The 27,699-nt window shown below is 48.3% G+C and overlaps 1 protein-coding gene across 2 annotated transcripts in view; it reads left to right on the top strand.

Moving 5' to 3' along the window:
* The window catches only part of N4BP2 (NEDD4 binding protein 2), a 2,396,815-nt gene that overhangs the window by 506,601 nt on the left and 1,862,515 nt on the right, over nt 1–27,699 (top strand). For both annotated transcript variants that reach the window (XM_069631771.1, XM_069631772.1), the window contains one exon: nt 12,526–12,614. In XM_069631771.1, coding sequence (XP_069487872.1) covers nt 12,526–12,614 — 89 coding nt within the window. The remainder of the gene's footprint in view (nt 1–12,525; nt 12,615–27,699) is intronic.

The raw sequence follows: 27,699 nt of genomic DNA, 5'->3' as shown, positions 1-27,699 counted from the left end.
TTTCCCTATTCCTGTAGTTCAATATTTTGACAATAATTGCTCGGGGAGGGGCTCCTGGCTGGGGCCTCTTAGTCTGGGCCCTATGCGCCCTTTCGAGTACAAATCCCTGGGTGAGCACGCCGGCACCCATTTCTTGGTTCAGCATATTCTCCACGTAATTCGTCGGGTCCGTGCTCTCTTCTCCTTCAGGTAGCCCAACCACGCAGATGTTGTTGCGTCTTGCCCGCCCTTCTGCCTCTTCTGCTTGGTTTTCCAAGAGGCGCGCCTGCTGTTGCAATATGTGAACCTCCTTGGCGTTGGCAGTGCTGACTTCAGTATTCGTTTTTCCTGCGCTTTCTAGTCCACTTGTGCGTTCACCAGTGCTCTCGCGTCCTGTCATAAGAGGTTGATATCTACCCCGACCGCGTCAATTTTGAGTTCCTGCGCCGCCTTTAGTTCTGCCATGGCTGCATCAATCTTCTTCCCCCAAGAGGATTTCAGCTCAGTTATGGCTTACAGGATCAGACTATCGTTCCGTGTTGAGGCTGTTGCCTCCCCTGTCATCTTTGGCCGGTGTAGACATGCTAGGGGATTGTGGTGGATTAGCAAAGATGTCTATGGTAGGCTGTTTTCCTTTAACTTTGCTGCTTTTGAGCACCATCACTATCGCTGTCCGCTAGCCCGTGTCGCCTGCTTCAGAGTTTCGTGGCACCAGGGCGGCAGCAGTTCACAGGCTGGGCTCCAACCTCCTTTTGACAGTTGTCAGGGGCCCCCATATGGTACCACTTATTATTTCCTCTTCACTGTATCTGATAATTCCACCATGGATAGAACGTCCCCTTTGCCTGTCTGCAGACTCACTACAACTTTGTGCGCCCTCTGAACTTGTGTCGTTTGGACCTTAATGGGGGTCTTCAGTACTCCTCTGTTTTATTCCCGTCCTCTGTAATATCTGCGGCTAGGGCGTCTTGCCTGTGACTGCCACCTGTATGCTTCTCCGCTTCAGCTGCTGACATTTGGCTTGTTATGTCCATCAATTAGAATGGGTGTCCCCGTAGGAGTGCTCTTGTGGGTACTTGCCCAGTACAGTTATGGCATTGCACTGCTACAGTAGTTATATATGCCTCTTCTCGAACCTGAAGCCCAGGCTCACTTCTGCAGCGCCTGCTTGAGTCCCCGCATTCCAATGCCACTTATGCACAGACGTACCATGATGTTCGGTCCATAAATCATCCCGCAGCACCTCTAGGCTTCTAGGCTGCAAGATGTCGTGCGTAACAGCTAATGACTGCGGAAGTTCGTGCCCCCACAGGCCCGGGCAGGGTTATTTGGTTCGTTTGGTACCACCCTTCCTTTAATACATCACTGTATATTCCTGGACCCTGGCTGGCTAGTATTCACTGATGACATCTTCTGGGTTGTGCATAATTTCTGTCTAATTCACCGCCAGCTCTCCTTTTCTTTGTTCTTCGTGGGTCACGTCGTTTGGACCCAGCCCCACTTAGGGTAGCGCACCGTCTCTGCGTATTCACCTCACGGCCTGCAGTCATCTCTAGCTCATTCTGCACATCGCTCCATTCCCGTTACAGGCAACCTTGTGTACTTGGTTCCCATTTCAAACATCCACGTTACATCAAGCCTCAGGCAGTTTGAATTAACTTTCTCGACTTCCTGTGCAACAGCGCCACGCTGCTGTTGACGAGGTAGCTTGCAGACCCAATCTGCTTTTTAATACCAGCATGAGCGGGGCGTTGTTACAGCCAAGTCGCTACACAGTAACCATTGGCTTCCGATATTCTCACACGCAGTCAGCTGTGCCCCATCGCAACGGTGCTCGCATTTCCCCTTTTGTGTCTTGCGAGGGTAGCAAACTTTCATTGCATATGTTTTCCAGTTAAAGCATGCCACTTCGCACTCGGGTCTGACTTCATGTGTGTTTCCTTTTGTGTCTGCGCTTCCCAGCTATCTTGCGGTCTGTTAGACCACCTGCACCTTTTGTCAGGCTCCTGTTGTCAGTGCATCTCAGTGTAACCCTTGCTCTCCTTTACTTGAGTCACGGTCACCACTGTTTTGATTCTGCATCTGGCACGTTCATGCGCTGCAGTTCCTTCTCTGATTTCAGTCTCCGTGCTCCATCGCTTTGTTAGCTGTGGATTGCCATTTTGGATATTTCGTTAGCGGGCAGCGGCAATCTCCGATGGACAAAATATACATGAGACACGGCATCAATACGCTCAGGCAGCCTCCCAGTTACACCCTGCAGCTACAGAAGCTTGTACACTTGCTTTTGTTAAGCGTGGTCGATTCAGCTGGAGCTGCAGTGGAGACACGTCCTCTTACATGGCCCTGTAGCCACGCCCCCAACAAAACAAAAGTTCCTTCCATTTATCATCATGCCGGGCGATTACTCGTCACCCTTGGATCACCCTCAGCCGGGCTCCGATCCTTCTCTCAACGTTAGCCTCCCTCCATCGGGCTCAGACCAACCACTCACTGTGGACATCCCTCAGTCGGGTTCATACTTGACGTCACAATGTAGTCACTTAGCTTTTTTACAATGTGTGATTCACTTCCCTTAGGTTTTCGCTTGACGTCTCTCCAGTCGGGTTCACTATCGCCTTTCAATCACAATCTCTTAATTTGTAGCATTCAAAAGTCTCAATGGGCCTCATTACGAGGCTGGAGGTAACCATGGCGCTATTAGCGCCATGGCTGCCTCCAAATCCTTACCGACTCCGCCCTGGTGAATGGAGCCATTACCGCCCCATTCCAAAGTTGGCAGGGGCGGTAATTCCCCATTCACCAGGGCCCTTCCCCATTCCCATTTGAGCCCCCATAGGGCGATTACTCGTCACCCTTGGATCACCCTCAGCCGGGCTCCGTTATTAGCTCCAAAGTCCCTTTTGCGGGTCCCGTCCTTAACGCCTGGTGAAACTAGGCGTTAAGGGCGGGACCCGCAAAGGGAACTTGTAGTAGGGTGGTAAGGGATTACCGGTGCCGGTGATCCCTTACCACCCACCTCGTAATGATGCCCGATGTCTTTTTAAACGACCATCTAGTTTAGTTAGGTTCCCCTCATCCGGGCTCAGACCTAAAGCACTTACTATTTCAATCAAATAATTTCGAGGGGCGATCACGTCTCGCTGGGTCCCTCTGTTATTCTCTGGCAAGTGCGTGCTTCACAATATCTCAGTTCACACAGCGTTCCCCTCATGCTGGCTCAAACGCCAGTTTCACGCTTCCCTTAGTCGGGGTCACACTTTCATATTCCTCAAAGACTTCTGCAACGTGCCACTGACTTTCGATTGTACAAGAGGTTTGGCTTGACCCTTGTATGACCACCTTGACACCTCACATCGGCCTCCCCTAGTGCCTCTTGGTACTTGTAGTTTCTACAACAACCGAAGACTTTCGACTATGCACAAGATTTAACATAACCTGCAGCAGGACCACTTTGATTGCTCAGTTCAACACATTCTCCTTGTTCAGGAGTGAGGCACCAGTCAGAGTCCTTCGAATGAGCGCCCACGTGGCGCCGGACCACTCTGATACCAATTTGGGCTTACAAAGGACCTTTGTTCATCTCTAATTCGCAACCTTCAGCCCCACACAGTCCGTTTATTTAAGTTCTTTCTGACTCACTGGCTGTGCCAAACTCTGTTGGCATCTCCTGCCTCCGGAGTCAAGGATGGTACAATGATGGCAACTACTTCTCCCCGCCCTGGCTATCAGTGCAGGAGGGTCCAATGTATGACTGACATCCTTCGCAACATTCGCCAGCTGCAATTCCCGGTCTTAAGTTTCCCTTCTCGGAGGTTCCGCGGGTATGGATTTAAAAGGGCAAGGGCAATTTCCTCCTCGTCCTTTTTAGGTCTAGCCGCCTTTCTCCTCCGTTTGAACTGCCGTCCTATAAAAGCTGCGTACTCATGCGTTTGGCCTTGCTCAGAGTGTGCTTTCATGCTCTTCCTTTTATCCCTATGGGGAAAGGGAAGGGAAGTCAGGTGTGTGTAATTATCGCCAATTTCCTGACTCTGCCTGACCCTTGTGTTGGGACATGTCAGCTCTGGTGTTGTCCGTTGTCTTTCATGGTAATCGGTCTGTGAGAAAGTGTTTGTGTCAAGAAAGGGAGGGGGGGTCGAGTTTCTAGATATCCTACGGGGTAGGATGTGGAAAAGGTGTCATAAGAAAGGGGGTACCGTGTCTCACCCTTCGGTGTCCTACTTCCACTCCCCCTCACCGGTCCACCCCCAGGAACTGAATCCAATAGTGATGGCAGTGTCCTAGCCGCCTGGATGACAGATCCCGGCTACTAGCGAGTGAGACACCTTCTTCTTCACAGGATGCAGGCTCAGCCCCTCCACCTCAGGCTCTCCGCTCCTGCCTCCCAGCCTTCAGCAAGCCCTCCACCTCCTTTAGCCCCCGAATAGCCCATCACCTTCCTTGATAAGCGAAATGAAGCGCAGTAGGAAAGACCTGTCTTTAGGTCAACTCTTTGCTGCGCAACCATTCACGCTCTGGTCAGGGCGCCCTCCACTTAGTCAGAGTCGTGGAGGCCAGATCTTGATGCAAGGAAAGTGACATGTTATGGAAGGAAACGGCCGACAACGGTCGGGCTGCAGTCATTATCCGTGCCTTCAATTTGAAAAAGTGGACACAGGAGAGTGTGTCCGGGGCCTGTCCTGGTCCGGTGCATCCTATCCAATTCGATAGGCGATTCATCCAGTAGCTTCAAAATGAATCGAAAGAGGTCTGCCACAAATACAGGGAGTTCATCATCCCTTACCCCTGAAGAGATACCACGGATCCTAATATTATTTCTGTGGTAGAAATTCTCCTCATCCTCCTGCTTATACTCCTGCTCATTTTCCAGGGCATTGCAGCGTGCCTTCAAGGCCTCCAGTCTATTAGAGCACTCGCTCACCTCTTAGGGCTGTTCACATAATGTGTCCTCCACTTCAGAAACCTGTTTCTCAGCTTCCGAGACCCTCTTATCTAGTGCCAAAATCTTGTGGGAGTGTTCCTTAGTGCTTTTGTGGCTTTCCTGTGATATTTCCGCCAGTAATTCTTGCAAATCTTATTTGGTGGACATTTGTGTGAGCATAACTGGAAGCGAATCAGCCCTGTGGAGCTGGGCTGTCAGCAGGTTGGAGCATTGTTGAAATATCTTCTTGTTTGTTTGCCCGATATGGGTGTTTTCGCCATTGTGGCTACAGATGCAGGGGAATTTGAACATGGATTTACTGGAGATTCACCGTGGCGGGGTTCGTCCCGTAATACTACCTCAAGCCCTCACACTCCAATACACAGCTTTTAGAGGGCCACACACTGTAAAGCTATGGTTACTTGTAGCATGTGGCACACAGAGGGTGGTGGTGGATCTGCACTACTGCCAGCTTTCAGATGCTCACAGGCCTTTACCATGCACAATCACACAATAGGAGAGGTTGCCCCTAAGAATCACACCAGCGCTGCTGTCACTTCACCTTAGGCTGTCATAATTATGAGATGCAGCCCAGACATGTTGTTCAGAGTCTCTGCTCACTGCTTACAGTGTGTGCCAGAGGAAATACCACCCCCAGCCGGGCTGGCCACAGAAGTCCAAGACTGAGAGAATAGAGATCTTACACGGGCCTAGTCGTAGTACAGTAGACACCCCCAGCTGTGACACAGGCCGATGTTCCTTAGGAATACCACCCCGTAGCTGAGCTGCAAAGTACCACCTTGCTGTACTGTAGTTACCAGCAACCACAGTGGTCATGGGAGGTGCAGGCTGAACTACAGGCATCACCTCTAGAAAGCCACTGGTCCTGCAGTTCACAGCTGATCCATATAAAACTTGTCCAGCACAGAGCCCCCAGGAGCTGCAATGGAAAAAGTTGCTGTTGATTCAGTGGCTGTCAGAAGTGGAAGCTATTGCACATGCAGGATCCATATCCGATATGGGCAAAGTGCAGGCAGGAGACACCTCCGTTGGAACAGCTATAATGCCAGCTAAGACACTGACAAATCCCCTTCCTGTTCAATGCTGATTATGTGTCGGGATGCTAGGCTCGTATGAGGCAGGATCTGCAGTGGCACAGGCAGCTCACAGTAGGCCAGGCATGTATTAGTACAATGCTTGCAAGGAAGTCCTTCCCCCCCATTATTGTGCCAAATTGTGGCACAATGCACTGCTCGCCATCACATCGTCGGAGGCTCTTAGGAAGCCATCTTGACGATGACGTGCTTAGCCTACGCACCCCTGATTAGTTGTTTTATTACATAATCAGGGCAGTTATTATCTCTATAAATGTGCCTGGGACGTGGTAGTGGTATTAAACACAGACTGGGATTGCGAGTGTGAGAGTAAGGGCCTACAAGCTGAAAGTCGACTCCAGGAAGAAGCGACACCCGCCAAGGAGCATTCCCAAGTTGGACCCTTTTGCCAATTATGTCTGTGGGCTTGTCCAAGTCTTTCCAAGCCTAAAAGATTAAGATGAGGGCGAGATTATAAACCTGCTGAGAGCTAGATCTCGTGACCGAGGGAGACCAGAGGAAAGATAAGACTTACAAGCTAGTTGAGCGCTATACCTCAGGCCCTGGGGCAGACGAGAAGGAGATTGCAGAGCTTATTGAGAGCTATAACTCAGAGACTGGCTGAGAGTGGACCAAGAAGGAAACCAAAGTTCCAGAATGTGAGCCTTGACTGGAGGATGGAATATGTATAGCAGACAAAAGCCCCTAAACAAGAGGGAGAGTACTTGTTGGTAGGTAATTGTCAAGAAGCAAGCAGTGTGCTATATCCCTTGGGCCGAGATTGCCAAAAAATGAGCAGGTATCTATATCTCTAGCACTAGGACTGCTAGAAAGTGTTTGGCCAGTATATTCCTGGGACTGTATCTTTAAAGCAAAGATGTTTACTGGGTTCTATAATTTTGAGTCAGAATTTTTCGTTAGGTAACAACTCGTTACTAACTCGTTCAACCCATCCCCACTACCTCACTTCTGTTCCCTCCCATTCAGCAGGACTTCGGCAGTTAAGAGAATGTCATCATGTATTTAATTATATAACTCTTTATTGTTTCCAAATAAAACACAACAAAATAAATGATTGCCAAAGCTTGGTTACACATTTTCAAAAATATAACGATAAGATCAAGACTCAAATCATTCTGGTATATGGAGGACCCCAAATCAAGTAACAGTCCAGCTCTTCAACTAGTGGCCGGAAAAGAGTAACTAAAAGAAGGTGCTATGTTCATCTTTCATCCCTCAAACTACTCATTCGCCCCATAACTTCTGAAATGCCTGGGGACAGCTTGTGGCTGTGTAAATGCGCCTCTCTAAAGACACACACCTGTCGACCTCTGCCGACCAGCGACTGAGTCTTGGTCGCTCTCCCAAACCCCACATTGCAGAAATAACCCTCTTTGCCAGTGCCAGCATTAGAGACAGTTAGTCTTAGTCATACTTAGTGAACCTCACCTCCCCCCCAAATACCCAACTGCACCAGCTTCGGGTCGCATTGGGACCCCAACAGTGAGGTTAACTTTCCCCCAGAAAACCTGGATCAGCTCATACTCCCATAATATGTGAAAGAAGGTGCCTGCCCCCTTCCCGCACCTCAAATACCTGTCGCTGTCTACTATCCCCCACTGAGCCATGGCCGCCCGTGAATTATATGCATGGGGCAAAATGTTATATTGGATTAAGCGGACCCTGGTGGCTATTCCTATTTCCTGTGGGAACATGAGTGCTTCTACCCATTCCTCTGGTGCCAATGTTCCGACTTCCCTCTCCCATCTTCCTTTTAGTCGGGACAGCTCCTGAACCCCGAACGCCATCAATGCCTGGTATAACAACGAGGTGACTTTAGTGACTATGCAGTAATGAAAAAGATTGGCTTCCAGGGCTGTGAACTGGGAGCCGATGGCATGTGTTAGCTGCAGATGTCGGTATCCCTCATTGTTTGGTAGCTCAAAGGCGCCTTGCAACTCATCAAACGGGGTAAGTCGCCCTTCCTGCACCATGTCTGCCAGGGAGATCCCTATTGTTCCAGAGTGGCTGTTCCAACATTGGTTTCCCTCCCCATCCTATGTGATGGTGTGCATCTGCCCATACCTACCGGATGTGTAGTGTCAAGGGTAGCTCAGCAGTCCCCCTAGCCCCCATGGAATACTTGCTTGGGTGGCATCCGTCCCATCCTTCCCTTCTCTGTCGTGATGTGGGGAAGTCTAGGGTCACCGTGCAAACAATCATTCACTACCAGCCATGCCGCCCAGTAGTACCTGTGAAGGCAAGGCAGGCCAATTCCCCCCTCCCATACCGACCACTGGAGAGTTTTGAGTGCGATGCATGGCTGTTTCCAGCCACCGCCCCCAGAAAAAGAAACATGTTGTGTGCTTTCAATGGTAGCAAAGACTGTTTTGGTAACCGGGAGTGGGGAGAAGACTCTGGAAGACACACCATTAACTTGTACCACCGCCTCCGAGGATTCATACAACAGTCTAATCCATGACATAAAGCCCTCTCTGAATCGCATTAGTCCCATAGAGAGGCCCAACCAGCCGAGTCAAAGGCCTTCTCAAAGCGAACTGTACTCTGCGAAGATTCATGCGTGTGGACCTGGAGGGCATGAATCTGCATTGGTCCGAGTGTATTAGGGAGTCTATCATGCCCATCAGACTATTAGCAACGACCCCTTCCAGGACTTTGGCCTCCCCGTTGATCAGCGATATTAGCCTGTAGGAGGCGCATAGTTCAGGCGGCTTCCTGTATTTCGGCAGTACCACGATGCAGGCGTTTCTGAGGTTCCGGGGAGAGGCGTCCATCCCGCCTAAACAGCATGAATAGGCGGTGTATGGTGCCGACTACCAGGTCTCCTAAGCACTTCCAGGTTTCCATTGGGAATCCGTTGTGCTGCGGGGTCATGCTGGATTGGAGCTGGGAGAGTGCAGTCACCACCTCTTCCTCAGTAACCAGTAAGACGGGGAATCATCACTGAGTCAAGGACGCTCTGTCCGTTGGAAGTCCCTCTCGCAGAGTGGGGTGGACAATACAGCTCCCCATAGAAAGATGCAAATGCCCTGCCAAAATCCACGTCCTCTGTTAGCGTCACCCCCCCACCCCCACCTACTGTATGGCCCGTACGTATCCGTTCCCTCTATCCCGCCTCTCAAGTCAGGCGTGGGTTTTCCTAGCATTGTCCTCAGTCATGAATTTGACTCCATACCGTCTTGTGTGCCGACCACCAGTTGTCCAGGGCCACATTGCAAAAGGATTGCTGTGCTGTGACCAGGGCCTTCTGTGAAGCCCGAGACCTTGAGGCCAGGAACTCCTCTTCTGCCCTCACCGAGAGCAACTCTGCCTCCTCCACATCCCGAGCATGCTGCTGGCATCTTGCCACTACACGAGAGTGCCCCCCCGCACCACTGCCTTATAGCACTCCCATAGCATGACCAGGCTATCGATTGACTCCTCGTTGAAGGCAAGTACTCGACTGTTTTCTGGGGGAAGTCCTCTAACACTTCGGGGATGCCCTGGTAGTATGCGTTAAGGTGCCACATTGCAGTGGGTTTGACCCGCCCACTTTTGAGTTCCATGAGAAGTGGGGAGTGGTCTGAGATGCCCCCTATTGTGAGGAATCTGAGGGCGTCCTCACTTAGTTCCCCAATATATCCTCCTCCCAGGTGGGCAGGGAAAGGCTGTTGCTGTCGGATCCTGACCCTGCGGGCGGATATGCGAGGGAGGATCACCTGGGTGGAGGAGTCTTGGGGTTTGAGGAGGAGGCCCCCTTGGGTGAGACACAGTATCCCCCATTTCCCTTTTCTAACAAGTCCAATATCTCCCACGACTTTGTAGCTTATTACCAGTCCCTTCCCTATCTGTACAATAAATCATCTCCCAGTAAACCTCAGTCAGGTACTGGAATGAGGAAGAGCCAAACCAAAGTCATACATCCTCTATATATATCCGCTTCTTTGCCTGTAGTCGGGGGTCCCGAGGGCTGTTTACACCGCTGCAGTAGTCTAACAGCTTTCGACATCAAAATGGCGTCAAACAGGGTCCGTCACGTTTGGTATTTCAGGGCTTTCCAACCCCGTTTTTTTTGGAGATTGCAGCAGGATGGAGCCAATGGGTGCTGCAAACACTTCTTGGCAAAAAAGAAAATAAAACCCCAACCGGGTAAGGGCCTCAGGTGGCTGGGACAGCGGGCATGGATTGTGTATTCTTGCCCACTGTTCCAGCCAACTGATGGGCTGAGCGCCCTTCCCCGGGTGCGAATATTCTTTAACTCAAAACAGAACATCAGTACAGTTCTGTAGCAGCACTTTACAAGGCCACCATAGTGCCAATATGTTACCTTTTCTCCACCTCCTCTCCAACATAACCCACTCATGTCTGGGAAACATTTTGCTAACATTGCAAGTGGGAGCTGTGACTGGTGCAGTAATGTAATCCCCTGCAGTTTGTATTGGTTTGAGAGAAGCTTCTTTCACTCACAATTTTCCAAAACTTTGAGGAAGGTGCAAACCTGAGAACTACATTCTACCTTTCTTTAGTTCTGTTTACAGTGAGGGACCAGGCCTCTATTATAACCTTATCAATTACAGAGATCTGGCATAGTGATCCAAAATTGGTAAGTGATCTAGAAATGTTCTGCTTCCATTTGTTTTGGGAAAGCATACCTTTCAGCTCTAAGTACAGAAACGCCAAACGTTTACCTAACCACAACTCCTGCTCCAAGGTGACAGCCTGTAAACTAACCCTCTCTCTGTAGCTGCCCGTCCTTTCAACTCCCAACTCAAACCAGTCCTGAAATATTTGTCTCGCTGCCACAGACCGCTCCAAGGAGAAGGCCAAGAAATAAGCTTACCATTGCGTTACCCCAAAATTTCTCAGTGTGGTAAATACACTGTGGTTTGTATCAGATCTAGGGATAGAAGGCAACAGTCCCTCAGCCCTTTACCCACCATAACTGGATGAGGAACCCCCAAAACCACAACAACCCATTGTTTAGTCTCTGCTTTTCTCAGGGGGTCTAGGATTCCCTTCAACTGGGCTGCTTTATAATAGTCCTACAAGTCCGGAAGCAGCCCCGCGGCTAACAGTGAAGTGAAAATGAAGGTCTGATGGGCAACCCTGGGATGCCCTCCTTCCAATGGAAACCAAGAAATTCCCTTCATGTGTGTAAGTCCGGAACCTATAGTGAACTGCGACTGGGTGCATAATTTAAAACGGGTGGTGAGCCAGTATATTAATATGAATGACACAAATGCTTTCCCTTTTTAATAGACAAATGCAGTAAATATATATATATATATATATAAAGAATATTCCTTGCAAAATTCATGATGCCAGACCGTTCATGAGGAGTTACTTCCCAAAGATCAACGCCACATACAAGCCCACAAACACGATTTTGAATGGCCTTTGCTCAGACCCAGAAAATTGACAGGCTCACCTCTCTGCTGTCATTCAGTTGCATGTACTCCGTCACAGTTTGTCTCAGCCTCTCTGTTTCAACTTCTGGAACAGGAAAGCACTGTCTTTCCAGTCTTTGAGTGCATTAGTTACTCCCGTGAACTCCATATGTTTAAAGACCAGAGCTTGATCAATAAGTACGCTCAACGGTTTTTGCACAAGAAGGTTAGGTGACATGGGGGCTGGAACATTCAGTCCCTATTTGGTCAGATGTAGAAGCCGTCAAGCATGTGTAAATTTTAGATCCTTAATCATTTGCTAAAACTCTCACCTGGCTAATGACATGAGTTGTATGGGGGGACAGATCTGCCCAGCATCGTATCCAGAACCTAATCCCTGCCAACAACCGTATGTGTTTTGGAATTTTGACAAAGTGCACAGTTGTGTGTGTGTGTGTGTGTACCACTCCACCCAGACTACATATTGTGGGGCCAAGAGGTTCCACTGAATGCGCAGATGTGCGCTAGATTAACAAACTCAAGTGTTTGAAATTGAATTTTGGAGTTTTTCCAGCCTCTGCAGACCTAGACGATCAGACTTGCCAGCCATCTTAGTTTCTGGATTCACACGCATGTGCACATCAGGAATGTGAAGCAGAGCCTGCAGTGCTCTCCTCCACGTTTGCTCAACTGGCTGGAAAATATATTGTGAGCATCTTTGGGGCCTTTACTTCTGATTTCAAAAGTCTACAGGATGACAATCAACCCGCGGTTCTGTATGACGAGGGCCTGCAGACTTGGCAAACACATTTCTTAGAGTCCCTCAAAGGGGCCAAAGGGCTTATGTGATGGTCACCTTCTGGCCCATCTCCTGGTGTCCCTTACAACACAGGTGTAAGTGTTTGTTAGGGAATATGTTTTGATTTGGTTTCTCTTTTTCAAGAAACACGTCAAAATAATCAGTTGCTTGCATGTAAAAATACTTTAACATGCAGGCAACCTTTGTTTTTTTGGATTACTTTTGTATGCACTTCAGAATGTGTGCTACTATCTCGGTAGATGGAATGTGTATAAGATACTGCATATGTTTATTTGAAGGTACTTTGAGGGTTGTTTACCTTTTTCCTTTTTTTTTCTTCACCAGCTAAAGAAGCATTTGAGAAGAAACTTTCTCCTATAATCATTGACAACACAAATATGCAAGCATGGGAGATGAAGCCTTATGTTGCTATGGTTAGTATAACAACATGACTTTTGAAGACTGTTTTGTATGCACAGTATGAAGTAAATGTTTTTTTGTCAGCCAGAACACTCACTGTAGAATGATAATTTGTAATAAAAAGACTTCTTTATCACTGCAACATTTTACTTATTTCAAAGCAGTTACTGTTTTTACTTTCAAAGTGCTTTAGCCAATGTTTTCGTATGAGGGCATGAATGTACAGTTCAGTGATATCTCCTCACATATGTATAGAAATCTAGATGGGCATCATGTAACTTTCAAAAATAGGTGTGTATTCCACCAGGGTATCCCTATTAACATCTGATCGACATCTAGAGCAAAGCTTGAGTTGTCTATTATGTCACCTAGAACCTTGAGGTGAAATTCCCATTGTTTTTGATAGGTGGCAGTCAACAATTTGCTGTTATGAATAACCCCCTCTTTTTCCCTTTCCATCCTGTAAATTGTCCCCCTCAACCAACATTTCAGGTTGTGGAGATGGAAGGAATGAGGGAAGCATACATAAAATGTAGGAATGCCTCCTCATGGTACCTTCAAACCAGAAATTCACTGGCTTCCTGCCACTGTCGCTCACCTCCCTTGTGTTTGGCTTGCGCCTCCCCACCTCCAAAAAGCAAAACAATAATTCTTGTTCTGCCACCCACGTAAACCTCCCTTGTGTTTTCCCTCCTCCTAGCACCCAAATGAGAAATAAAAACTTGTTTCCTACCTCCCCCGCTGCCTGTCTTTGTCCTTACCTGATTTGTCTACTGTGGGGAACCTGTGGGCATCCTCTCTTCTTTTTCCCCCGGTATCCTCTTCTCAGGTGGTCAGGGAAAGGTCATCGCTTTTGGATCCTGATCCTGGGTGTGGATATGCGAGGGAGGATCTCCTGGGTGAAGGAGACTTGGGGAGTGGGGAGAGGACGTCCTTTTAGTGAGACATGATATGCCCGATTTCCCTTTCACCACAAACCCTCCATCCCTCAAGCTTTCATAGGCTTTTGTCAGCCCTGTCACTGTTTCCCCTGAAGTATTACCCAAATGGCATCAATATGGTACTGGAATGAAGAGGACAACTGGACCAACACATCCTCATTTCATAAACGTAAATCAATATCAGCCCCAACTGAGTACTGGGATAAGGAGGACAACAAGATCAAGGCAGGACTACCACTTTGCTGGTGAGCGGTCTAGTCCTTTTTGTAATGGAAATGGAGGCAGGAGCTTTAAAAGCTGGAAGCCTGACACAAATGGAGTCAGCTCTGGAAGCACCATCAGCTGCAAGAGCACAGTCAGCTGTGTGCAGGGAGACCTCTCTGGTGTGACGGCGTGGCAGGAGGAGCGCTGGAGGCACGGGAAGCAGTGCAGTGTGTATGCAGCAGGACGCAGTGGCAGAAAAAGCTGGAGGCTGGTGGCAAGCTGTGAGAAGGCGGCCAGACCGAGGGAAGCAGTCCTATGTATCGTGCTCTGCCGTGGAAGCATTGCTGGGTGTGCGTGAGTCACAAGAAGACCGCCGAGAGAAGACGTGTGCGACAGCATGGAGAAACAGGAACCTGTGGAGACTGACGGGTTCACGAGGAGCCGTAAAACCGACCAGTGAGTGAAATCTGAGAGGGGGGGGGAGGGGACACCGGGCTGGGAGGCAGTGATGCTGAATGAAACAAAAGCACGTTAAAGCATATGTTGAATACCGAATGAAAGGAAAGCAAGGTATGTGGAATACTGAACGAAAGGAAAGCAAGTTAAAGCACATTTTGAATACCAATCAAATTGAAAGCGAGGCATTTTGAATACCGAACGAATTGAAAGCAAGTTGGAAATACTTTGGCATATTGGAAGGAGTGATAGAAAGATTGTGAATTTTACTGAAAGGAAAGTTTTGCACCATATGAAAATAATGAACTGCATTTACTGAAACCAGTGCTAGCATAGACAAAAGAGCACAGAGTTGAATGCAGGATATGAGAAATCCAACACTGGTCACAGCGAAGAGAGTGCAACAAACTGTTATAGGAAACAAGCCTTGGCAAGAGTCCAGCAACACAAGAGCAAGGTGGTTAAACCAGCCACCATACAGCGTCAGGAAAGTGTGACACATAAAATGGAGGCAAAGCTATATATTAGAAGGAAACAAGCATTGGCAAAGGAGGTGTGACAAGTGCAAGATGGGTGACACATGTGACTAAGGCAAACCTCACTGCTAAGGGGAAGCTGTGGACTGGTGTCAAAGGGGAAACAGTCAGGAAAGGGTACTGGTTGCGTGACCTATAATGAATAGACCGTGTGGTCCGACAACTGTTTTGAAATCTGTTTTGAAAGCTGGAAGATTTGAACTTGGGGGACAAAACCCCTGTATTTGATGAACTACCTTGAACTTGGGGAAGGGAGCCCCTGTATTTGATGAAATACCTTGAATTTAGGGAAGGGGCACTGATTACAAGCCATAGAGCTAGAAGAAGCTCTGAACGTTACTTTGAACACTATTCCTTTTTGATGCTGACATCCCTACACATTGTATGCAGTTAGCTGTGAGGGCAAGTATAGGTTTTGGACACAGACAGATGTTTTACTTTGGACTGGAGTGAGGTAGGGACAAGACCTGGGAAGGGAAATTGAAGATGGCCTATGGATGCAGATGTGTAGGACAGGTTCTCTTTCCACGGTTTCTCTGTAGGGCCCCTCTCCCACTGATCAATCTAGGGAGACCACAGCTGGCGAGACCAGCCTATCGTGTCGGTACCTAGGAAAACGACATTGAAGATGCACTTCATCCTAGTTTAAGGTATATATACCTTGCACCACGTCTGTAGACACAGGCTGCAGGCACAGCCAGCTATCCATGTACTATATAATGCAGCTATGGCTATGCAATTCTGTTCTAGCAGCTTGCATAGCCACCCACACTGAAACCCCTAATGTACCTCAACACCTCTGCCATTAGTGTACATCAACAACCTATGAAAAATGTTGGTCTATCTGGCACGCATCGAGCCTCCAGCACCAGCACTCTATCCTAAACCACAAACAGCACCCGCTCACGTGCCTGACCGCCGGGCTGCTTACTGGAGCCTAGCCAGCCCACCTAAGTCCTAACCTGGAAAATGCGCACACGCATCTTAAAATTAACTCTTATAATCTCCCATGTATGGACTTCAGTCCCTGAGGGCATTCCAACCACAAAGCGATTTGAGGCCATACAAATGGGGAAAGGGGACTATATAAATGACAAATAAAATACAATACAATACTATACAGTATAGGCTGCAGGCCTTAGCTCCACAGGTGGTACTACCTGCCGGCCACATTGGCTAAAATGTACAAGGGATATGATTCCAGCTGTTGAAAATGTCGCTGGGTAATGGGCGACTATGGCCATATGTGGTGGACGTGCCCTTGTGTACTGAACTACTGGGGGGGGGGAAGTCCTGTCATGAAATAAAGGGGTTGATGGGGTCCCCAGAGAACTTTTGCTGTGGATGCTCCTATTTGGGGCGAGGTTGGAGGAGGAGGAGAATGAGGAAGAGGGACACATGCTACGGGTCTTGTTAGTTGCTGCTAGAATTTGCCTCGCTCCATTTTGAAAGAGAAGATGTTTGCCTACTGAAAGGGATTGGGTGGCCAAAGTTCACGCTATATATGACATGGAGTTTCTTTCCCACCTCTTGGAGGAATCGAGGGCTAATAAGAATTAGAAATTGGCTCTGTTTTTCATTTCAAAACTAATGCCAAGACAGCATGAGGTACAACTACAGTAGCCAGATCATCTAGGACTAAAGTATCTGCTTTTTCTACTAACAGGGCAGTGGCAGCAACTGAACGTAAACAAGGCAGCAAGCCTGCAGCAACAAGTGCCAGTGCTGCACTGAAATAGGCAGTAGGGCAGTGTTTATCACCATGCATTTGAATCAGGACTCTGGCTGCTTAGTTTATGCCACATCGAGGACCCCAAAGTACTGCTCAAAACATTGGTCACTACCAAATCTGTAGCATGACCTTGGATTGGTCAGTATTGAGACTGCAGCATCACTGTATTTGGGTCCAATTTACAATGCATACACTAATTTAGTTCTAGCAATGCTTGTGTCATGTATTTGCTATGAGAATTGTTTTGTAGCCCAAACTCCAATCAACTGAACTGAAGTGTAAAAAAATGTATGTGTGGTTCATACCTTTGTTTCTATGTTTTGTTACTCGCAATTGTTCACTAAATGTGTTGCTATATCTCAAATGCGCAACTGTGAAAAAATAAATGCTAACAAATGCTATAAAAACAAACGGCAGTATATGACATAATCGTCTGAGAAATGCATGAAAGCAATTTACATGTGTATTGGTACAAGGTAACATTAATACCATTCATGCTCTTGTACTCGCCCTACATGGGGACTTTTTGAGGGGTTGATTCAAGGCGGATTTATCCCAGCGGAATCCCAGAAAAATTGGTACATGCAAGGTTGAAAGTATGTTAAATTGATAAGTTGGGAAGACTGTGCTTTTTTGTTTGATACAAAACATTATTTAAGTCACTAACTGCGTAATTGACTGGATTCTCACCCATATTCCGTTTACATTAATTAATCTTCCTCCAGCCTGTCTCTTTGAGGTAGATTTTGTTGTGATGAAAAGTCTCATCAGTGAGCTCTTTTAAATTGGCTCTTGAGGGGCCTCTTCTTTGTCATAGTAAAGTGAAAGTCTCTGGAGGAGTAGCACCTCGTAACAATTGGTTAAGATCAGCATTGGTAGGGTTATAACAGATAATTATTCCTTGTAACTCTTCTTGAAACTTAACATAAACCTCACGTATCATCGGGAATCTTTGAACAATACTAAATAATTCAGTGGAGCTTCCTGACGCATACACAGTAACTATTGCAGTACCTGTCTCTGGAATTAGTCTTAAAGGGTACACTGCAGCGTGAATTTCGAAAGGTTTATGCAGAAACCCTTTGAAAGTTGAAAAAAAATGTTTTGTGTGCAAGCTGCCAACAAGATTAGAGATTGGCTATTGTGGTGTGCTGGAGTGAGGAGGCAGAGACCGAGGAAGCAGAGACTGAGGTGGCATTTCGATTTTATTCAAAGAAATTATTATGCTTTCCTATAACGTTTTGGGCATCTACATTTTCCTGTTGCAGCACACAGAACTTTCTGTGCAATGTTGCTGGGGTGCCCCTTGGGCTCCCCTTTCATTTTCTCTTGGGTTCCTTGGGTGAGCTACTGTTCTCAAGGGAAGAAGGATACTTTTTATCTTTTCTACAATACACATTGTGAGATCATGTGGAGTGCTGAGGAGATACATAGTATCCCCTTTCTCAATGCTCCTGTAACATTTCTGATGTAGTGACAAGCTTACTATAATGGCTGGCGGCAGTGGATGTGTTGTGCCTACTTTTGTGATTTTTACTCTCAGGCTGTCAAACCAGCCGCGATAATGCACAGAAGGATCACCATTCATCTAGAATGGTGACTTTTTGTGTTTTTTTGCCATTTTTGGTGTGCTTGTCCTTTCTTGGTCCTTCTTTTGCTGTCGGATGTTCTGGTCTAATTGTTGTCTTTGCCGGGAACCCTTTGTATAGCCCGTCGAGGCTCCAGAGCGTCTGTGAAGGCAGGAAATGAGGGAGGAGTCTGACATCCTGCAGCCCTTTGTCTTCTGGCATGCCTGCCTGGAATCAGTCCTAACTTGAGGCTGGCTGTCCTAAAAGCACAGCCACCCCCCAAATGTTGAATACTGCGTGTGCGCTGATTGGCTGGTTCCTGGATAAGCTGAAGATAAGTAGACCAGTGGAACTGAATCCGATGAGGAAGAAGAGAAGACTGCTCTAGCTTATTCCAGTAACCGGAGATGCCTGCTGTGTAACTGCTGCCTTTTCTGACGCTTTCTTCCATGTGACTGGGGAGTCCTGAAGATGACAACGCTGACCCTTGGACTAGTGGGACCAATCGGTCTTAAGAATACCTGCATTCGAGGGGATTGGGTCCTCCGACGTATTCCATATCTATGACAGGTAATGTCCACAGCTGTGCTGCTTCGGAAAATCTTTGGCGTCTGCGTCCTGCGTCGATGACGTTGATGCGCCGTCCCCGAGGACCTCCTCCGACGGCCGACGTCACCCGATGTGATAAGTAGGACGCACAACGCCCATAGCCTCAGTTCCGTTTTTTCCGCGAGCGTGTTCGCTTCGTGAATCTCGGTATGCCTCGACTCTTTGGAGTTTGCTGTTTTCAATTCTCGGTTCGTTGAACCTGTTCGTGGCGATGTCTACTTCGTCTTCAAACCCGCGTCCGGGCTTCAAGAAATGCGGGGACTGTGGGTCCAAGATATCGGTCACGGACTCGCACGACGCCTGCCTCTGGTGCCTCGGTGAGGCCCACGATACGGACAATGGGTCGACTGCCAGTCGCTCATGGCAAAGGCCTTGCGGGAACGCAAGAAGAAGCTGTCGGTAGGTCGGGTGTCTAAGCCCCGGAAGTCGAAGTCTGCGGGGCTTTCGACAAATGATTCGAGGGGTGACTCTCTGCGTCATTGTCGGAAGTCCAGTGGGTCTCCTTCCAGGAGTCGGTTTCGCCACTCCTCCGCCTCTTCGAGGCATTCCCAGAAGCGCCGGCATCAGTCGCCTTCCCCGTCCTCTTCCGAGGACTCCGCCTGTCGGCGGGTCGCTTATCCCTCCATGCAAGCGACACCGGAGGAATGGGCTTCCTTTGGGAAGCAGATGTTAGCGATTCTTGAATCGCAGGGTACCGGTCCATCCGCGCCTCCGAGTGGGGTCGGTTGGCACCGGTCGAGAGACAACGCTCGTACGCCTTCGGGCTCGGCTGGTCAGCACGGCTCGCGGGAGAGGTCCCGCTCGGACAAGGGTAGCCGTTCTCGCCATGCCCGTTCCAGGTCCCGGTCCTCGACACGCTCGAGACTGCGTGAGCCTGTGCCGTCTTCGAAGAAGACGTCGACGCCTATGGCGCCGAGGTCGTCGACGATTTCTCTCGAGGCTCCGCCTCCGAGGGGGTCGTCGACGCTGTCAGCGTCTAGGTCTTCGAGAGACATGCTCGGAGCTCTGGCTTCGAGGTCTGTGTCGACGCCGCTGATGCTGGCGGCGCTGCAGCTGACGTCAACGCCGTTTCTGTCGACGCCGGCGCCGACTCGTTCAGCGCCCTCGACGCCTTTCGAGGCGGTGGTGTCAGAGGGGCCCCGTGGCACGGGGTTAGCTCCTAGAAAGGCTCTGGCTAAGGTCAGACACTGCTTTGGCCCCCAGAGGTCTTCCTCTCCCCGTCTGGAGTACATTTCAGAGGGTGATGAAGGCTCTGACGGCTTGGCTCCGGTTACGGTTCCAGATGAGATTATATGGGGCCATAGCCACTTTGATGACCTGAGGCGGTCACTGCATGATGCCAGTGGACTGGACACCTCTCCGGAGGTGGAGTTTTGTAGGCCGGAGCCTGGCACTCATGCCGATTCTTCATATCGGCGCCTCATGTCTCGGGTCACCTCAGCTCCCCCAGGGGAGTTCGTTCAGGATGATCTCACGGACATCCTTGATCTTGGTCCCCCCACTGACCCGGTTTTGCCATTTCATATGGCTCTGCAGAGAAGGGTGGCAGCGGCTTGGACTGCTCCGGAGAGTCTCCCGGCAGTGGGCAAGTCTTTGTCGCGAAAATACCGTCCAGCCAGTAGCGACCCCAGCTACTTGTCCAGGCACCCCACTCTGGAGAGTTTGGTGGTGCAGGCGGCTACGGCCCCGGCAAAGCAGGCGTCGTATCCTACCATCCCTCCGGATAGGGACGACAAACGTTTTGACGGCTGGGCGAAGAAAGTGTTTTCTTCAGGGGGTATGGCGCTTCAGGCGGCCAACTCCATATGTGCCTTATCTCGTTTCACACACACTCTGTGGAACTGTGTTGCTTTAGCGGCTGAACGTATTCCCGAAGGGGACGAACGGGATGGTTTCCTTGCTATGGTTCAGGATGGCAAGGATGCCATGTGTGAGGCCGTTCCGTCGGGTTTGAACATGGCAGATTGTGTCAGCCGGTCCATGGCAGCGATCACCGTAATACACAGGTTTGCGTGGTTGAGGAAGTCTGGGTTCTCTCCTGATGTGCAGTCCCGTCTCCTCAACATGCCCTTTGACGGTGAACACCTTTTTGGCAGCAAGGCTGACGAGAGCCTTGAGAGTGTCGGGGGGAAATTCTGCCGGGGTCGGCCGGGCCGTCCGCAGACCTCCGGGCAGGGAGGCCCCAACTCCTCCCGTATATCCCAGACGAGATAGAGTATGAGACACACACAAGGAGCAAGGTGACTCTGCTGTTTATTTAGACAAAACGGCAGGGATGGGTCAAGGAGCGTACGCGTTCGTCCTGACACACACACAATCGTGGGGCTCGCAGGCCCTTTTTACTGCATTATGACGCGCTACTTGCGTCACTTCAGAAAGTTAACAAAAAACCTATCGCCACTCTTAATTGGTTGCTCGAGTGGTAGGGTTAGTATAGTACACATATAGAGAATGATATTAGTGGACAAGGTGTAGTCAGGTGGTATATCTGGGTTGTCCCTACAATTAGATACATAAGAATTGTTACATGAAGACTCCTGAGGATTGGCTAGTATTACTGACGTCTGAGATAAGAGCCCCATGTTCTGATTGGTGCATCCGTGAGCTTCCCAGCCTGGGACCACCGTTGTTCCCAGCTCTCGGTGTACCTGTGTTTGCAACAATGTTTCAATATGGGTACGTGCAGACAATGTGAGGATTTATTCATAGGTGGAAGGCTGACCGCTCCCACTGTAGCAGATGTCCATTGAGCCTTTCAAGTGTATCGGCCTGTGTCTCGTAGTGAGGGACCCAGACGCCTTTTCTCTCCTGGGTTTTGGCATCTCGTCAGGTTCGGCTTGGTCACGTGGGGAGGCACCGTGAAAAGAGGCAGAATTCTGCACAATTAATATTGTTTTTTCTACTGCGCGTCTGGTTTAATTTGCCGGCGTGCCTTTATCGTTGAGGCGCGGAGTGCGAGGTTGCAACATCGTGCCTTTGATGATTTGTTCTTGGATGTGGGTTTGCAACATTGCGACCTTGGCTGGTTGCTCCACCGGGTTCTTTCTGCAGGATCAGCAACCTGACTCTTGCTTTGTTAATGTCCACGGGAGCTCTTGTTTGAGGCCTACTCGGGCCTGGTGCTTAAGTAGTCTGTTTGGTGCATAGGTGCTTTTGGGTTATAATGGCATATATTTCCATGACCAGTATCGTGTTTCCATTATACCTCTCATGGTGGTAACGGGTTTCAAGAGAAGCGTGAGCAAGCGTTATAGATGAGTTCATGATGCGTCTTGCGTTTCTGCATTCTGAAAGCCTATGTAAAAATAATAAAGATGCACGTCCGTGAATATGCCTGTCGCCTACGTCAGAGCACTGAGTATGTTCTTCGTGTAGATTGGTGTGGAAATGTTAAGTGTGTATATTTGTACAGATGTGCTTCCCGTTGTCTAGGTCGTCATGGCATCTCTAACGACGTGTGGTTTTTAGTCTAGCTGATCCGAGCCGCAGGTGTCGGCATGGTCAGTGCGGGCTGCTGGGCAGGCAGGTGGACACATCCGTATGTTCCTGTACCAGGGTACCTGGTCGTCTGGTAAATGGACAAACTCTTCTCGCGGCGGGTGTCTGGGCCGTGACCCTCTAGGCCAAGCACGAGAGGTGAAGGACGGGAGCCTGGTCTTCCATTCTCCCACTTCAGTCCCCCCTCTGGTCGACTTGTCGACCACAAACATATCCTTCTCGTTATCTCCTCTTACCCTCCATATCTTAGTTATCCCTCCGAGATGTCCATAATGGTTTACATGATCTTCAAATGACCAATACATATATTCACACGTTCCTCCAGGAGTACAGTATACCCATCTTCCTATGTAGCTCCTGGGGTTCCTTGGGTTCTCGATCTTCACTGATGGTGGGTCTAGATGATTGGTGATGATTTGGGTGCGCAACTTCTCCCTTTCTTGTATTATCACACCTGTATGCTGGCCGTCATCTGCTGGCATTAAGGGGTGCATTCCCACCATTTCCAGCAACTCGTCAGTCGTGCGTGCCTTCCGGGCCTTCCAAAATCTAATTATGATCAGAGTAGCTCCAGCCAAAATAGTACACCCCACTATTATTTTCAGTCCATCTGACAGCCAAGATGGCATCCATGACCATAATAGTGAAAACCAGCTCTTATCCTTGTCTACACCGTTACTTTCATCCATCATTTTGGAGTGCATCTGGGCCAATTGTGAAACTGCTTCTGTCAGTGTACCATTGTCAGCATCGTTGGCAGGTATGAACGTGCAGCAAGATTGTCCTATCTTTGCACAAACTCCTCCTTCCATTGCTGTGAGAAGGTCCAATACATATCTGTTCTGGAGTGCTACCATCCTTACAGCTCGCAGCTCCTCTTTAATTGCGTTGAACCCATTTACTGTTGAATTGATGGTCATCATTAGTTCCCATCTGGTTATTTGGAGCCATTTTGCGTTTGCGTATGCCTGCAGTCCCGGATGTATTATTGAGGAGAAGAACATTGCTGCTCTGCTGAATAGTCTGTGTTCTGGCGGTATTGATGTTAGTTCCGTTTCCGACCTTCCCCACAGGTAATTTCCTGTCAGTGGCTCTCCTTGTCTTTTTCTCCTATTTAGGACAGTATCATTGCTGTTGGTCCTGTTCTCTTGCTCCTTCTGAAGTGGTGCAGATCTCTTTCTTCTCCTATCCCCTTCATCCATTTTAGGAAATTTCGCCACATCGACATTCTTCTTAGGTACCACTAGTGATGGTACATTGACGTGTACCATTGTGCACACACCATTCCACAGGGGAGGCAGTGTATGATATGCCTTTTCTCCGCAGGCCCAATAATGGTCCATTATTACTGCTGTTCCCGCTCCCCCCTCAGGTAACTCCATCACGCTTGCACAATTGGTGTTATATCCTACGTCCACCTCTCCTTTATGCTGGTAGCATACTTTGGGCGCAGTCAATGGTAGTATAGTTATTGGGTCTTCATCTTCTTCTACCCACGTGAGCATTGGTACATACTTGATCCACGACGTCCAACATCGATGATTGTGTGTCTCGATAGTTGAGATAGTTTCTTTTGTTACCATGTTGCTGCCAATCACTCCTATCTCCCAGCTGTTGCCCAGATACACCTTTACTGTTATCGTCAATAGCGGCCTCTCCCAGCATCCTTGTTTACCCGGAACTTCAGTGGCGTACCAATCACATGGTAGATACTGCAGTGTTACCTTCTTTGTTTCTCCTTTTGCAGGGCCACTTGTTATGTACCTGAATGCTTCAGCATGTAAACTGGTCTTGTGATAACTCAGATAGGTCTTGAGGAAGTTGTTTTCATATGGGTATGAGTCTCGTGTTTTCCATGTCATGTGCACTACTGTTCCTTGAAATCTTCCTTTCGTTTGGAACAGGGCCAAATAGATTATGCACTGTGCTGTTTTTTCATCTATTTCTGTGGCAACAAATGTTCGTGAAGCGCTCATGGCGTATGGTATTAATGAGCAAACGTAACAGCTATCCTCGGTTGTCTGCTTACCAATGCGGGTCATGTGCTGGTACCATATGTTGTTTGCGACGTGTGCTGAATCTTGTACATAATTATCAATACCTTTATTGTCTGAGTATGTGCTGCGTTTAACTCTATTTTGCTTGGGTGCAAAATTACTATTACCACCTGACGTAACACCTGTTGCAGCAGGGAACGGGGGCATATTAGGTTTGGGTGCAGCAATAAAATCGATAGCATAGCTGTACTGCCAGACAGAGGCAGCCAAGAACCCGGTGATCATAAAAATCCCTATTATTTTTATTACATATGCTAATCTCACCGGCATTTTGCTCTTACCTTGCTGCAGTCCTGGCAGCGTATTCTTGCGACGTTAAAGTTGCCCGCCTAAAAATTCTCAAAAGTGCTCGTTATTAAATGTTAGTTTTGTTTCCTTTAAGCTCTCCCTATCAAGTAGTCATTCAGTGCCCAGGCGAAGAGCTGCTCCCACGCTACTCTAAGTGATCGGTCTCTTAGGACCGGCAAGTATGGGCGGAGGTGGGGCATGTAATATTCTATGGCCAGGAGGAAGGCTGTGTAGTAGACACGTACCCTTCTCCTTTTTAGGTATGTTGGCCTTTTTATTTCGTATACAAATTGGTGTGACAATTCTTCTGGGTAGTTATCGTCTGGCAGCACCATCTACGCCTGTACACTGAACTTGTTAATTAGCTTTTTCTTAACAATACAATATTACGCAGTTCCTGTATGTGCGAGAGAAAAAAGGAGAACATTCACGTGTTTACATGTGTATTGGTGCAAGCAATGTCCTTCAGTTTTAGTTACAACTGTACTTAGCAGTCAATGGGGGGGGGGGTTTGCGCTCAGATGGCGGAAGTATTTTTACTCTTTGAGCGTGTGACCATGGGGTGGGCAGTATGGGGATCACCCCCTTCTTCGTCAGTTATCGTCTCCGAGGGAACAATTGGGTCGTTGTCTGTGGTGGAACTTTCTTCCGCTGTCGGGGATGTTGTTGCTGTTCTTCCAATGGACCTGTCGTTGGCGCTGGGGCGGGTCTGCAGTTTGTAGATCTTTACGTCATGTAGGTGGTTCCAGGCACGCTTATCCTTTAGTTTTACTGCTCTTGTTGATACGTCCTCTACCAGATGGGGGCCAGTGAACCTCTTCTCGTTCCACTTTCTATTGAAATTGCGAAGTAGCACGTGGTCACCTTTGGCAAGTTTGCACAAGTTCTCCTTTCCCAATTCTGTACTTGCGCCTTTTTCTTGATTGCTGGTAGACCCGCCCCGTGTGCGCTCGAGCTGTTGAGACACAAACACGACACTAGTAATCAAAGAAGACACATATTGATACATTTCATCACCTAACACACTCGCTGAACTTTCGTGGTCGGTGAATGCCCTTGACGTTGGGGTTAGGGGAAGGCGCATTTGACGTCCAGTAACCACTTCGTGAGGGGTGAGGTGGTGGTCGGACCCTGGCCTATTTCTAAGTTCAAATAAAGCTAACGGAAGGCAATACAACCAACTTTTCTTTGTTGTTTGTTGTATTTTTGCAATTGCCTCCTTCAATAAGCCATTCAGGCGTTCACATACGCCATTAGCCTGTGGGTGATATGCACATGCAAATTTGTGTTTAATGTTCAGCAGGGATGTGATATGTTGGAACATTTCGTTTGCGAAATGTGGGCCGTTGTCTGATCTTAACACCTCGCACACTCCCCACCTTGGGAAGACCTCCCTTACTATGAATTTGGCTGCTCTAAACGCATCAGGGTGTGAACAGGGCCCTGCTTCAATCCACCTAGAAAATGGGCATACTACTACAATCATATACCTATTACCTTGACATATGTTGATCATATCAACATAGTCAATGTGAAGGTGCCGAAAAGGTCCTTCTGGCCGGGGTATGGTACCTCTTATCACTTTTAGAGTATGACCGGCCGTAAACTGTTGACATGTGAGGCAATTGCTGATAAAACTTGACACATGAGAGTTTAACTCAGGACAAAACCAATCTTCTCTAATTCGTGCTGCGATTATTTCCTTGCCTGTATGGGCAGGGTGATGTAATTGGCTCAGGGCGGTATTTAACAGTGCCAACGGTATTACAACTTTCCCCGTGCCACCCTGGCGCCATAGTGCGTCGGTTGGGGACATTGTACATCCTCTTTTTACCCATACTTCTTTTTCGGCCATTGGTGCAGCCGCTTGTAGTTCCATAATCTGTGTGGCTGGGAGATGGGTGTACCCTTCTTTTATTAACATCTCCCTAGCTATTCCCCTCCCTCTCCCTCTCTGTGAGTCTGTGGGGTTCCATATCTCACCAAAGTATGCAGCATATTTCGCATGTGCGTCTGCTGCTGCATTCCCTTTTGATACGTAGTCTTCTCCATTGGTGTGTGCGGTGCACTTGACTAGGGCTAGTTCTTGGGGGTCGTTTATTACTTCAATTAGTTCAGCCAACAATAGGGCATGTTGTACTGGAGTGCCATCAGCTCTCCTAAACCCTCTTCTTCTCCATTTTGATAACCCTGAGTGGACAGTGGATGTAACATATGCACTGTCGGAATATATGGTTACTCTTTTATTAAAACTTTCCTTTAATGCCAATATTAGTGCAACCAGTTCCGCGGCTTGAGCAGAGTAGTGCTGTGGTAATTGTACACACTTCATAGCCACACACACCGGCGCCTCCATCATTTTTACTACTGCTGCCCCAGTCCTTCGTATCCCATCTCCATGATCAATAGTTGATGACCCATCAATAAACAAAAGCTCTCCTCCCTCTAGTGCGTTTTCTTCAACTTTTCTAGTACATGAGTACATTTTAGTTATTTGGGTGCAGTCGTGGGCGTAATCTCCCTCTTCGATTACTTCTGCTAGGAACCTTGCAGGGTTAACCGTGCTACATCTAACAATTGCTAGTTCAGCCTTAGAAAAAATAATCTCATAACCTGATGCCCTCTGTGTCGTTAGTGTGGACTTAGGTTTGTTCAATATCGCAAATAGTGCATGTTCCACAAACAGTGTAGTTGGACACCCCATAGTTATTGCTGATGCTTTTTCTACTGCAAAGGCAGCTGCAGCGAGACCTTGTTCACAAGGGAAGTGGCCTAACATCACAGGGTCTAAGTGTCCGCTGTAAAATGCTACTGGTTTATATCCCATGCTCGTTTTTTGTGCCAATACTGCCTTCATCACTGCTGAGTCGCAATGTGAAAATATAAAAAAGCGTCGCTCATAGTCTGGGGATGCCAGTACTGGAGCAGTTGATATCGCGTCTTTCAATTCGTCAAATGCCTCCCTCATTTCCATAGTCCATCCCAACTTTTTCTCCCCTTTATTTGCTTCCTTCAAACCCTCAAGCAGGGGTCCTATGTATGAGCTGTAATCAAATACCCATGCTCTACAGTAGTTGCACAGCCCCAGAAATTGCTGCAGTTCTCTCACAGTCTGTGGCACGGGAGTGCTTGAGATGGCCTGTGCTCTTTGTGGTGCAATCCTTCTTCCATGTTGGGATATCAGTTGGCCAATGTAAAGTACCTGTTCCT

Source organism: Ambystoma mexicanum, chromosome 6q (genome assembly GCF_040938575.1).
Source record: "Ambystoma mexicanum isolate Mex_15411 chromosome 6q, UKY_AmexF1_1, whole genome shotgun sequence".
Classification (NCBI taxonomy): Eukaryota; Metazoa; Chordata; class Amphibia; order Caudata; family Ambystomatidae; genus Ambystoma; species Ambystoma mexicanum.
This window is presented reverse-complemented; position numbering and strand designations above follow the sequence as displayed.